At 47.9% G+C, this 13,651-nt stretch overlaps 1 protein-coding gene across 1 annotated transcript; it reads left to right on the top strand.

The window, feature by feature from the left end:
• Positions 1–303: 303 nt before the first annotated feature.
• On the top strand, positions 304–5,591 carry LOC120871627. The gene is given in 7 exon segments (XM_040251671.1): positions 304–555; positions 636–2,097; positions 2,100–3,968; positions 3,971–4,390; positions 4,478–5,231; positions 5,233–5,316; positions 5,318–5,591. Coding segments are annotated over 7 exon segments (5,115 nt in total).
• Positions 5,592–13,651: the final 8,060 nt, after the last annotated feature.

Raw genomic sequence — 13,651 nt, 5'->3', positions numbered from 1 at the left:
AGGTCAGGGGGCGAAAGAGTCGCCTGGCCAGCATAAGTCTGAGGCCCAGCATTCGAGCTGGAAGGCAGCTGGTTCTGTGAGCCATTCTGTAAAGGAACAGGGGAAAACGTTTCTCCCGATCCTGAGTCTGGCGGGTAGTGGACGCCCTTCGGTAAGGTAACTTTGGGGAACAGGACAACAGCAACCCGGGATAAACCTAGTTCAGTGTTTTCGGCCGATATTTGTTCGTCTACTGTCTGTCGCTTGTCTCTGTGTGCCGGCGCTGTGCTTGCTTTTTGTGTGCTTATTGTGGGTGTTGCCGTCATGGGTCAAAGTTATTCTACACCGCTATCTGTAATGACTGACCATTTTTCCGATTTTAAGTCCAAGGCTCAGAATCTATCAATGCTAGTAAAGAAGCGCAAGCTAAAAACCCTATGCTCATCTGAGTGGCCGACATTTCAGGTCGGCTGGCCGCCGGAGGGAACTTTCGGCCTGCCGGTCATCCGGGCTGTTAAAGAAAAAATAATGGCTCCTGACCCTTGGGGCCATCCAGACCAAGCTCCTTACACCCTGGTCTGGCAAAATCTAGTAAAAGACCCTCCAGTTTGGCTGAAACCCTTTATTCACAACCCCCCAGTTCTTCTGTTCCACAGGTCCTGGTCATGGAGGCCCCCAAGGAAGAAGACCATGAGGCACAGGAGAGCCGGAAGAAACCGATACTCCAGGAATCTTCCCTATACCCTAGCCTGATTGATTTAGACACTGAAATTTCGCCTCCCCCATATATCCCGCCACCCTTGCCCCTGCAGGTACCTCAGGTGTCGTCCGGAGAACAAAGAGGGGACCCCGAGCCCTCGGCTCCGCAGCAGGTGGGGGGGCCAGCCCAGGGAACTCGTGGAAGGACCCAAGGGAGCAGAGACTCATCTGACTACCGGAACCGAGAGGCACCTTCATCCACTGTTCGGGCACTTCCTGTCCATGTTGGGCCGGCAAATCCTGACAGGGAACGGACCTACCAATACTGGCCCTTCTCTACGAGTGACTTATATAACTGGAAAGCTCAAAACCCCTCTTTTTCTGAAAAACCCCAAGGCCTTATTGATCTTTTAGATTCTATCCTGTTTACTCACAACCCTACTTGGGATGATTGTCAGCAGCTATTGCAAGTGCTTTTTACCACAGAGGAGCGGGAACGAATTTTGTCGGAGGCACGGAAACGTGTCTTAGGAGTGGATGGAAGGCCCACAATGCAGCCCCACCTGGTCGAAGAAGGGTTCCCTTTGTTGCAACCAAACTGGGATTTTGAACGCGCTGAAGGTAGGGAGCATATCCGAGTGTATCGCAAGACTCTGATGGCAGGCCTCCAAGCAGCCACCAGGAGACCAACTAATTTGGCTAAGGTAAATCAAGTAAGGCAGGAGCCGAACAAGAGCCCGGTAGCCTTTTTAGAGAGGTTAATGGAGGCTTTCAGGCAGTATACGCCCATGGACCCTCAGGCTGATGAGTCATGCGCAGCAGCCTTGCTAGCCTTTGTTAATCAGGCAGCTCCGGATATCAGGAGGAAGTTGCAGAAGATAGAGAGGCTGGGAGAACAGTCAATACAGGATCTGGTAAGGGCAGCTGGAAAAGTGTTCACTAACAGAGAGACCCCTGAGGAGAGGGAAGAACGAATTAGACGGGAGGAAAGGGAATATGAAGAAAAGATCAGACAGGAAGAAAGGGAACATAGAGCTGAGGAGAACCGGAGGAATCAAGAAGAACTGGCTCAAATCCTTTTTGCGGGGACGAGAACGGGGCCTGATTCCCAGAGAACTAGAGACACCCGGTCAGGAGGAGGGGAGAAACCAGCTAGACAGGCCCTAAAGAGAGACCAATGCGCCTACTGCAAAGAGCAGGGACATTGGAAAAATGAGTGCCCCAAAAGAGACCTGAGGAGAAAGACTACCAGAAAGGAAGAATCTCCATCAGGGACTCACGTCTTTTATGCAGGAGAAGATAGTGACTAGGGGGGTCAGGGCCCGGCACCCCTCCCCAAGTCCTGGGTAACTATTAATGTGGAGGGGAAACCAGTTGGCTTCATGGTGGATATGGTAGCCCAGTACTCAGTTCTCGTCGAAAATTTGGACCGATGTCCAAAAAGACTAGCCTAGTCCAGGAAGCCACCGGGACAAAAAGCTATTACTGGACTACTAAATGAAAAGTGGACTTGGGAGACCAATGAGTGTCCCACTCATTTCTGGTGATCCCGGAATGTCTGGCCCCTTTATTAGGAAGAGACCTATTGGCCAAAGTTAATGCGCAAATTCACTTTGACTCTGGGGGGATATCAGTCACAGACGGGCTTGGACAACCAATTCATGTGTTATCCCTGGCACTGAGAGATGAATACAGACTATATTCACCAAAGCCCCCTGCAGCAGTGGATCCTGCTATGCAACAGTGGATTCAGAAATACCCTCTGGCCTGGGCAGAGATAGCGGGAGTAGGACTGGCTAAACAAAGACCCCCCATTGTTGTTGAATTAAAAGCAAATACTATTCCTGTGAGGGTGAAACAGTACCCCATGAGCCAGGAGGCCTGGCAAGGAGTTATGCCACACATCCAGTGCCTCCTGAAGGCAGGAATTCTCAAAAGGTGCCACTCCCCATGGAATACTCCCCTGTTGCCTGTGAAAAAGCCCGGGGGAACAGACTTTAGACCAGTCCAAGATCTTCGTGAAGTCAACAAACGGGTGAATGACATTCATCCCACTGTCCCTAACCCATATACCCTCCTAAGCAGCTTGCCACCAGACTATGTTTGGTATACAATCTTGGACTTGAAAGATGCCTTTTTCAGTTTGCCTCTGGCCCCCCAGAGCCAGGAGATCTTTGCATTTGAATGGACTGATGAGGACGGCCAAACTGTGGGGCAGCTGACCTGGACTCGCTTTCCACAGGGGTTCAAAAACTCACTGACGTTGTTCAATGAGGCTCTGGGCGAAGATCTCTGTGAGTACTGAACCAGCCACCCCGATGTTGTTCTGTTACAGTATGTGGATGACCTCATGCTGGCCACTACTACTAAACAGGTATGCCTAAAAGCTACAGGCGATCTCCTCCAGACTTTGGGGACATTGGGGTACCGGGCAAGTGTGAAGAAGGCCCAAATCGCTAGACAGGAAGTCATTTATTTGGGATATAAAATAAAACAGGGGCAAAGATGGTTGACTCAGTCTATGAAAGAGACTATTCTACAGATCCCCGAGCCAACGACTCCCCAGCAGGTGAGAGAGTTTTTAGGGACAGTTGGGTACTGCAGGCTATGGATTATGGGGTTTGCTGAAAAGGCCCGGCCTCTATATGAAGGAAGCAGAAAAAGTAGGGATTGGACTTGGACTGAGCCAATGAGGTGGGCATTTCAGGAACTTCGACAGGCGTTACTAGAAGCCCTGGCCCTAGCTCTCCCTGACCCGGCTAAGCCATTTCAACTGTTTGTGGATGAAAAGCAGGGAGTAGGGAAGGGAGTCCTGACGCAGCAATGGGGACCGTGGAGACGGCCTGTGGCATATCTCTCTAAACGACTGGATCCAGTAGCTGCAGGATGGCCGCCCTGTCTCTGTATCATCGCGGCCACTGCTCTCCTTGTCCATGATGCTGACAAGCTGACTTATGGACAGAACCTCCTGGTCTACACTCCTCATGCCATAGAGGGGATCCTCAAACAGCCACCGGGTAAGTGGATTTCTAACACTTGCTTAACCCGCTACCAGGCCCTGCTGCTGGATGCTCCCCGAATATCCTTTCAGACACCTTGTTTTCTAAACCCTGCCACTCTGCTGCCCATCCCGGAGGAGGATGGGCCCCTCCATGACTGTGTTGAAGTGTTAGCTGAGGTAACCGCCATACGAAAAGACCTCAGTGACTTGCCATTAAAAAACAGTGAGCCGATATGGTTCACGGATGGGAGCAGTTATATAAAAGATGGACAGAGAAAAGTAGGGGCAGCCATAGGGTCATCTGGGCTGAGGCTTTACTCCCTGGCACATCCGCCCAAAAAGCAGAACTGATAGCTGTGATACAAGCACTAGAGAGGGCAAAAGGAAGAAGAGTCACTATTTACACTGACAGCCGATATGCATTCGGCACTGTGCACGTTCAAGGCCCTATATATAAAGAACAGGGGCTTCTGACGGCAGAGGGAAGAGAGATCAAAAGTTTGCCTGAGATTCGCTGACTCCTGGCAGTGGTCCACTTGCCCCGGGCGGTATCCACAGTACATGTCCCAGGACACCAGAAAGGAAATGATGGCTGGGCCCAAGGGAACCATGCTGCCGATGCAGCAGCCCATGAGGCAGCTGCTGGAGATTACAGGACCCCTGTACTGACCGTAGGATCGCCACCGCCGGGGATGGGAACACTTCCCCCAGGCCCCATATACTTACCCTCTGACTTATGCTGGGTGCAAGATAATACCACCTGTCCTGTTGGCAAAAACGGATGGTATCGGGACCAAGATGACAACCTGTTGCTCCCTGCCAACCTGGGCAAACATCTCTGTACCCATTTACATCAAACCACCCATTTGGGAGAGAAAAAGACTTTGACACTCCTACAAACAGCGCAGCTGCGGTTTCCCCAACAGAAGAAAACCATCCAGGATATAGTCCGCACCTGCAAGGCCTGTCAGATGATGAGACTGGGAAAAGGACAGCACACAGGTGTAAGATACCGGGGGGAAAGGCCAGGACATCATTGGGAGATAGATTTCACTGAGGTAAGACCAGGCAAGTATGGGTATCGTTAACTGTTAGTTTTGGTTGATACGTTTTCCGGGTGGGTAGAAGCTTACCCCACTAAAAAGGAGACAGCGGTAGTGGTGGCTAAAAAACTCCTAGAAGAGATTATACCTAGGTTTGGGCTGCCGGCATCTATCGGCTCTGATAATGGACCTGCATTTGTGAGTAAAATTGTGCAGGGACTGGCCTCAGCCCTGGGGACCAAATGGAAGTTATATTGCGAGTACAGTCCCCATAGCTCAGGGCAGGTAGAAAGAATGAATCGGACCCTAAAAGAAACTTTAACAAAACTGGCAATTGAGACTGGCAGGGACTAGGTGACCCTCCTTCCCTTCACGCTTTTTCGGGCACACAATACCCCCTATAAACTAGGTCTGACTCCCTTTGAAATTGTATATGGAAGCCCACCCCCCAATTTGTCCAGTATTCTAGGGAAAGAATAAACCACCTCTCTCGCTACGTGCCTTCCAATAGGAGATGCTAGCTTTGAGTAGGGTGCATAAACATATCTGGTCACTGATATGGAAAATTCATGAGGGCCAGAATGAAGGAACAATCCCGTCCCATAGGACCAGGGGACTGGGTTTGGGTTAAGAGACATCAATCAAAGACCTTAGAACCAAGATGGAAGGGCCCTTATGTTGTTCTCCTTACCACCCCTACTGCCCTCAAGGTGGACGGAATTGGACCCTGGATACACTGCAACCACGCACGGCAGGCCACCCCCAAAGAACAAGAGAGCGCCCAAAGAGAATGGAAACCAATACTGCATCCCTCCAATCCCTTAAAATTAAAACTCGCCTGGCAGCAGGTCTCAGACGGATCACCCTGACTCTTCTGATAATAGCCACCTTCCTAGACCCCGGGACCGTCAGCGCTAACCCTCATCAACCAATGAATCTGACTTAGATGGTTCTAAGTGCAACCATGGGAGAAGTAATTAACTCTACCTCGGCCATTCATCCCCAAAACACCTGGTGGCCGGACTTAGAGTTCGACTTCTGTCTTTTGGCCGCGGGATCATGGGACATCGGCAAATGGGAGGTAAAGACGCCCAGCGAGCCTGAATGTGGGGCTGGCATTAATAGGTGTAATACTCGACCCCCTACTAACTCAGGGCCTGGGTGTAGCCACTTCATCCAACGGGCAAGCTTGCGGGAAACACCCTTCTATGTGTGCCCCGGAGGAAGACGGGACTGGGCGACCATCAATAACTGCGGGGGGGGGGGGCTGATAAGTTTTATTGCGCCAGTTGGGGATGCAAGTCAATGGGGACAGTCTATTGGGAGCCCCCATTCGTGGGGACTTGATTACTTTGGGTCGCGTTCCGGGGCCTGCTGGGTTAACTGGGGGACATGGAAGGGGGTCCCTCATAACTGGGCCTTGTATGAATTTTCTTTGCAACCTGGTAAGACTCAAATTCTCAACTGAAGGGAAGAGGTTCCCCAGTTGGGAAGCTGGACAATCCTGGGGCCTTCGGTTATATCAGTCAGGATATAACAGTGGGTTGCTGTTCACCGTCAGGTTAAAAGTAGGACCCATACATATCGGTCCAACTCGGGGCACAGGGCCCAATTCAGTCCTAGTGCCACGAGAGCCTACCCACACTCCCATTCGGCCTGCACACACCCCCGCCCGAACACCCACCCAAACGCCTTCCGGGCCCTACATTACTAATATGAGCAACTCCCCTCCAGTTAGCCGTGCGGGACCTAGCTTTAAAGACAATCAGGACCCATTATTTAATATGATAATCAACTCCTATCGGGTCCTAAATTCCACTCACCCGGACCTGACTAGCAGTTGCTGGTTATGTTATGACATCAAACCCCCCCTATTATGAAGGTATAGCTGTCCCAGGAAGTTACAGTCCAACCCAAAACCATGCAGCTTGCCGATGGCAGCAGAAAGGAAACGCCAGATTAACCCTCCAACAAGTAACCGGGTGGGGCCTTTGCATAGGAAATGTCCCCCAAACCTACCAACACCTCTGCAAGTCTATAAATTCTACAGTGACAAACAGGTACCTGGTGCCTCCCCAAGACAATTGGTGGGCCTGCTCCACAGGCTTAGCCCCTTGTGTTCACGGGCAGGTGTTAAATAACTCCAAGGATTTCTGTGTATTGGTACTATTAGTCCCCCGACTGTCTATCACTCCAATGTTGAAATCCTCCCGAAACTAAAAGCTTCACACCGGTCTAAAAGAGAGCCAGTCTCAGCCTTAACCCTCACAGTCCTACTGGGGTTAGGGGCAGCTGGGGCAGGAACTGGGATATCCTCTTTAATAATGCAAAATCAACACTATTCTAGCCTAAGAGCAGCCATTGATCTTGATATCAAAAGATTAGAAAACTCAATCAGCCACCTTGAAAAGTCCCTTACTTCACTATCAGAAGTGGTTTTGCAGAACAGGAGGGGCCTAGATTTGATCTTCCTGCAACAAGGCGGATTACGTGTGGCCTTAGGAGAAGAATGTTGCTTTTATGCAGACCACACTGGGGTGGTGAGAGAGTCTATGGCAAAAGTGAGAGAAGGATTAGCACAGCGCAAAAAAAGAGCGAGAAGCCCAACAGGGATGGTTTGAGTCCTGGTTCCATCAATCTCCTTGGCTAACAACACTAATTTTTACCTTGCTCGGACCACTCATTATACTCCTACTCATTCTCACCTTCGGCCCATGTATTTTAAACAGACTGATAACCTTTGTAAGAGAACGTATCAGTACAGTTCAGGTAATGGTGTTAAGACAACAATACCAGGCAGTGAATGGAGAGGAGGATTCCTCTCCATGATCAAAGGACAAGGGGGGAATGTTGAGGCCTGATAGAAGCCATGACTAAAATAGGTCGGAGCTAGTATCCCGGAAACAGCTGAGACACTGCCCAGGTGGGACCAAAATCACCCCCACTGGTGACGGGAGGACTCAGCCTATAAGCATGCTCCCCATAGCCTGGTCTGAGCCAATCGGGATGAGGATAGAAATCCCCTAAGAAAGCCCACACACGTGAAAATCTAGCCAATTAGTAGATGCCAAAATACCCTTGAACCAATCCACCCTTGCCAACTCCCTGTCTTTGTCCTAAATCTACAAATACTACTGTAATCCAGGGCTCGGGGCTCTGGCTCCACTCCACTGCGTTGGATGTGGCTGGGGCCCTAGCTCGAGCTAGCAATAAATTCCCTTTTTTGCGTTTGCATTGCCGTGGATGTCTTGTTCCCTCAGTTTTGGGGACTTGGATCTTGGGCATAACAATTGGAAGCCCTCTGCTACGGGAATTTAAAGCGGAAGAGGTGAAGGAAGACTCAGCCACATCATTGACAATGTCAGGAGCCACTGCTAAGAATGGAAGCTGTAGAAATTGGGAGAAACCAGGTTAAGTATTACTCTTGCCTGGAGAATCCCTTGAACAGAGGAGCCTAGCAAGCTACAGTCCATGGGATCGCAAAGATCTGGACACGACTGAAGCAATTTAGCACGAGCATGGCATTAAGTATTGAGAACCAAAGGCAAAAGCTGTGGTGGAGAACCAGATTGACAAAAGACAAATAAAATAATCTACAGAGCTGAAACCCAGGGCTCAGACAAACCAAAATAACAATATGAAAAGCACTCTGTTAAAGAGGTGAAGTGAACATAAGCATAGAGGTGTTTATTCAAGAGCAGCACTGCCAAGTGGAGGAAAAAGAAATTACCATTATATATCCAAGCCAACTGTCTCCTGTCTTCTTTCATACATGATCCAACAAATATTAATTGATGACATTCTCTGTGCAAAACACTATGTGAGTGAGTACTGGAATGAACAAAACAAACATGTCTCTCTAACCTTGTGGAGCTTACATTATGGGGAAGGAGTGTAGATCAAATGAATAAATTAGTAACCTGATTAAAAGGTAAGCAAATTAAATATTTAAGATGATACTAGAGCAATGAAGGAAACAAGCAGGATGGTGAGAGAACAGGAAGAGGGGACCTATTTTAGAAAGACTGGCCAGGAAAGGCTGCCTGTAGTGACACTGAGCTGAAGCATACAGGATGAGAAGGAACCAGTCACGAGAAAAATGGAGGAACAGGTATCTAGACGAAGAGCCCAGCAGATGCAAAGATGCAGAGGTTAGATAAACTCCATCTATTCAAAGAAAATCCCTGTGGCTGCAAACTGGTGCTTCTTGTGTAGCTACCCTCCCCATCACGGGTTATCCCACAGCTTGCAAGCATCTTGAAATCATAGCTGCCTGGATCACAGCTTGCAAGCATCTTGAAATCATAGCTGCCTGGAGGATCTAAATTATTCTTTCATTTCCCCTTGAGAAATACTGCCTAAACCGTGATCTCAAATCTGGTGATAAACAGGGAGGAAATTTTCTTCAAAAGTTGTTCTTTGTTTTGTTTTAATGATATACTTCAAATACTAAAAACCCTCCAGGAAGTTGTCTAATCAATGCATATGTATTTGAATGTGTCTCCACAAAGACCCACCCACCTAACTCAGAATCATTGGCCTGTTCACATGGTTACCATGGCACCATCTTCCTGTCGCTAGGAGCTCACTTAAACCACCTTGCTGGGTCTTGCATATAGGTCTCAGTGGGGAGAGGTGTCTGTAGGGAACCACACGGCTGAATCAGAAGGCACTGACGAGAGAGAAAAGAATTAATCATGTGGTCTACTCCTATCTTGAAGTGGTGGTGCTAATGCTAATATTTAGAAAATAAATTATTTTATGTATGAAAGATGTTTGAATCTTGGTCTACAATCCAGGAATATAAGAAATGTCACATTTCTTTCTTTTCTTCCTATGAACCTAAATAAAAGTCAATTTATGTCCCACCAGGTGTTGGGAAATGCAATTTTAGTCATCACGGGGTTTCTTTTCCTCCTGCTTACTGCCACATCCAACTCAAGGTCATGCAGAGGTCTCCCAGTCTCATTTAGAGAGGTCAGAAATGATATTCCTTGATGGCTCTGGAACACCACTACCTAGATCTGCATCTTGGTTCTGCCACTAAGTCCTATGTGACATTGGGTAGCTTACTTGACCTCTCCGACCATTAATAGAGCTAACGACAGGAAGTACCTCATAAGCGTATTGGACAGTTAGATGTGTTAATATATGCAATTTTCTTAGGATGATGTCTGGCACTTTAGTATGCAGTAAATATTTGACACCATCATCATTATCATTTTTACATGATGTGAAAGTATCTGGAAATTTCCTCCAAGAACTTGCCCATTCTAGTTATCAGTGATGCCCAGTCTCTAAGGATTATCCTCATATCCAGAGGCCCTGTTGCTTCTGACCGGAAGAATCTAAGCCTCTGAAATGTTTTCCCCTCCCAGAACACCTTGACTAAGCCACAGGTTCCACCGATGTTTGAGATATTCCACCGATGTTTGAGATATTCCCCAGGAATCTCTCTGTCAGCATCTCCCCATCTTTCCTCTTAGGAACGTTTAAGGTCTCTCTTCCTTCACAGAACACCCAGCAAAATGCATTCAGTGAGTTTGGTCTCATCAACAAAACAAAAGTAACCTTCAGAAAACTTTAATTAATTTTTGTGGCTTGTATAAAGACTGGCTACCTGCTTGCAGAGGATTCCAGGAGATGGAACAATATAGAGGAAATAGACAGGCTTCCCTGGTGGCTCAGCTGGTGAAGAACTGCCTGCAATCCAGGAGACCTGGGTTTGATCCCTGAGTATAGAGAAAATAAACATGAATCTTTCTTTTCCTGCCACACTGACTGTGTCATGCTTGCTTAGAGGATGCACACTCCAAAAGGTTGCAAATACGGGGCAGTTGATGGCAGTTTCACAAGTGTGTTCCTCTGCCCTCAGTAATAGCTGATGGCTCAGGCCCGATTCTCATCTAGTGGTAGTCAGGATAGGTCCCAGTGATGCCCCTGGACAGAAAGACAAACAGACAATGAAGAAAGAGCACTCCAGGAGCTTGAGAAGCACCAAACGACTGGGAGATGTGGTTTGCAACTTCACTCCAATGTGGGTGCCATCCGAGTCTGCAGATTCACCCACATCCCAAACAGATCCCAAAACAACTGCAGTAAAGATAATAATGAGATAAGCGGACCAGTAGGGGACAGGAGCACCTGGCAGATTCAGAAGAACCATGATAATGGGGAGCTTAGGTTGGGGAATCAGCTAAGGGAGAGGAGATGTGAGTTCTGCCAGTGTAGGCAGGACAGTCATCCCTGCCCATCTATTTATGTGCAGAATCGGGAAGGGCAGCCACTCCCAGCGGGAAGCAGAATGAACCACAACACCGAGAGAAAAAAAGAAGACAAAAACCTAAAACAATGCCTAGAAACTAAATCACAGATGTAGAGAACAGATGTATGGATACCATGGGGAAACGAGGGCTGGGATGAATAGAGAGATTGGGGTTGACATATATACACTATTTACACGATGCTTCCCTGGTGGCTCAGATGGTTAAGAATCCATCTGCCAATCAGAAGACGGTTTGATCTCTGGGTCAGAAAGATCCCCTGGAGAAGGGAATGGCTACCCACTCCAGCATTTTTGCCTGGAGAATTCATGGACAAAGGAGCCTGGTGGGCTACAGTCTCTGGGGTCACAAAGAGTCAGACATGACTGAGCGACTAACACTTTCACATAAAATTGATAACTAATGAGAAGCTACAGGGAACTCTCCTCAGTGCTCTGTGGTGGCCTAAATGGAGAGGAAATTGAAAGCTGATTCACTTTGCTGTGCAGCAGAAACTAACACAAAATTGTAAAGCAACTATACTCCAATAAAAATCAATTAAAATTTTAAAAAGAAACTAGATTAATCTACCTACAACATTGACACTTTGATGTCTGCTATTATATTCTTTTGTCAATAATCAGCTCCAGAAACAGTCTCTCGTTTTCTCATATGATTCAGTTCAGTTCAATTCAGTTCAGTCACTCAGTCGTGTCCGACTCTGCGATCCATGAATCGCAGCACGCCAGGCCACCCTGTCCATCACCAACTCCTGGAGTTCACTCAGACTCACGTCCATCAAGTCAGTGATGCCATCCAGCCATCTCATCCTCGGTCGTCCCCTTTTCCTCCTGCCCCCAATCTCTCCCAGCATCAGAGTCTTTTCCAATGAGTCAACTCTTCACATGAGGTGGCCAAAGTACTGGAGTTTCAGCTTTACCATCATCCCTTCCAATGAACAACCAGGACTGATCTCATTTAGAATGGACTGGTTGGATCTCCTTGCAGTCCAAGGGACTCTCAAAAGTCTTCTCCAACACCACAGTTCAAAAGCATCAATTCTTCGGTGCTCAGCTTTCTTCACAGTCCAACTCTCACATCCATATATGACCACTGGAAAAACCATAGCCTTGACTAGATGGACCTTTGTTGGCAAAGTAATGTCTCTGCTTTTGAATATGTTATCTAGGTTGGTCATTACTTTTCTTCCAAGGAGTAAGCGTCTTTTAATTTCATGGCTGCAATCACCATCTGCAGTGATTTTGGAGCCCAAAAAAATAAAGTCTGACACTGTTTCCACTGTTTCCCCATCTATTTACCTCTAGCAACATCTTCAACTGTGCTGGGAACGCTGCTTTCCAGGTCGACACCTCCCTCACATGTTTGGGGAAGACAGAGAAGGGAGAACAGAGAGAAGAAAATGGAGCTATGAAAAAGCAGGATCCCTGCCTGTTTCCATAGCTTCCAGGCACTGGGGTACCATTGTTCTCGGTACTTCTCTGAGCCTGGGCAGAGATCCATGCACCTGGAGAGGGAGATGGGGTTGGAGGAGGAGAGCCATCTGTTTTCTCTCCCTTCTGTCCTCCTCCCTGATTCCTCCCCTGAAGGCATGAGGTGTTGGCAGTACAAGGACAGAAGTCCACTTCCTCAAGAGCCTATGCATCAGTTGGGACAGCAAGGACTGGCTTTTGTTCTAAATGACAGCTATAGGATGTGCCTTTGAACCTCTGTGGTGGCCTTGGTGCAGGAGTTCATGAACCCTGGGATCATACACACCTACAAGGAGTCAGCTCCTTCTGGGTGGAGAATAACTTCTTGCTCAACTAAGGTGACTTCCTAGTAAAGCCCAGCCCATGCCTTCTTTTTATAACTGACTTCCAGAGTTTTTAAAATAAACTTCTTGTCCCTTCCATGCCCACACAGCTGCCAGATGAACCATGCTCGGTGGGATCCACCCACTGCACCCTCACCGTATGCACATACACGACACCACAGCACACAGCTCTGTGTTGTGTGGAGGAAGCTAGCTGTGTGCCCCATCCTACATGAAGGCAGGCAAAGACCCACAGATGTGAGCCCCACACACGGCAAGAAATACTAAGTTATTGGAGGACGAGACACAAAGGCTTGTCTCTATTTCTCACAGCAGTAGTGCGCCTCACTGGAACCCAGAAAATATTTCAGCAATACACTGAGATGTGGTGCAGAGAGTGCTGGTCAGCCTTCACTGTTTGCTCTTTTACCTTGAGGAGGTTACTTAAATGAGTTTTATCATATATAAAATCAAGATGATAACATAATCAAGGACTTCCGTGGTGGTCCAGTGGATAAGAATCCATCTGCTCAATGCAGGGGACATGAGTTCGATCCCAGGTCCAGGAAGATTCCACAAGCAGCTGAGCAACTAAGCCCATGCACCACAACTCCTGAAGCCCCCATTCTAGACCCCATGTTCCCCAACAAGAGAAGCCACTGCGATGAGAAGCCCACACACCACACCTAGAGAAAGACTGCGCACAGAAGTGAAGACCCAGCATAGCCGGAAATAAAGTAATTAATTGTTTAAATGATAATAATATAATCTATTTCACAGGGATGGTGTTCAGATGTAATGAAATCATGTATAATGCTTGCAGCAAAATGTCTAGCACTCAAAAAATACCAGT

Source organism: Oryx dammah, unplaced genomic scaffold, assembly GCF_014754425.2.
Source record: "Oryx dammah isolate SB20612 unplaced genomic scaffold, SCBI_Odam_1.1 HiC_scaffold_12, whole genome shotgun sequence".
Taxonomy (NCBI): domain Eukaryota; kingdom Metazoa; phylum Chordata; class Mammalia; order Artiodactyla; family Bovidae; genus Oryx; species Oryx dammah.
This window is presented reverse-complemented; position numbering and strand designations above follow the sequence as displayed.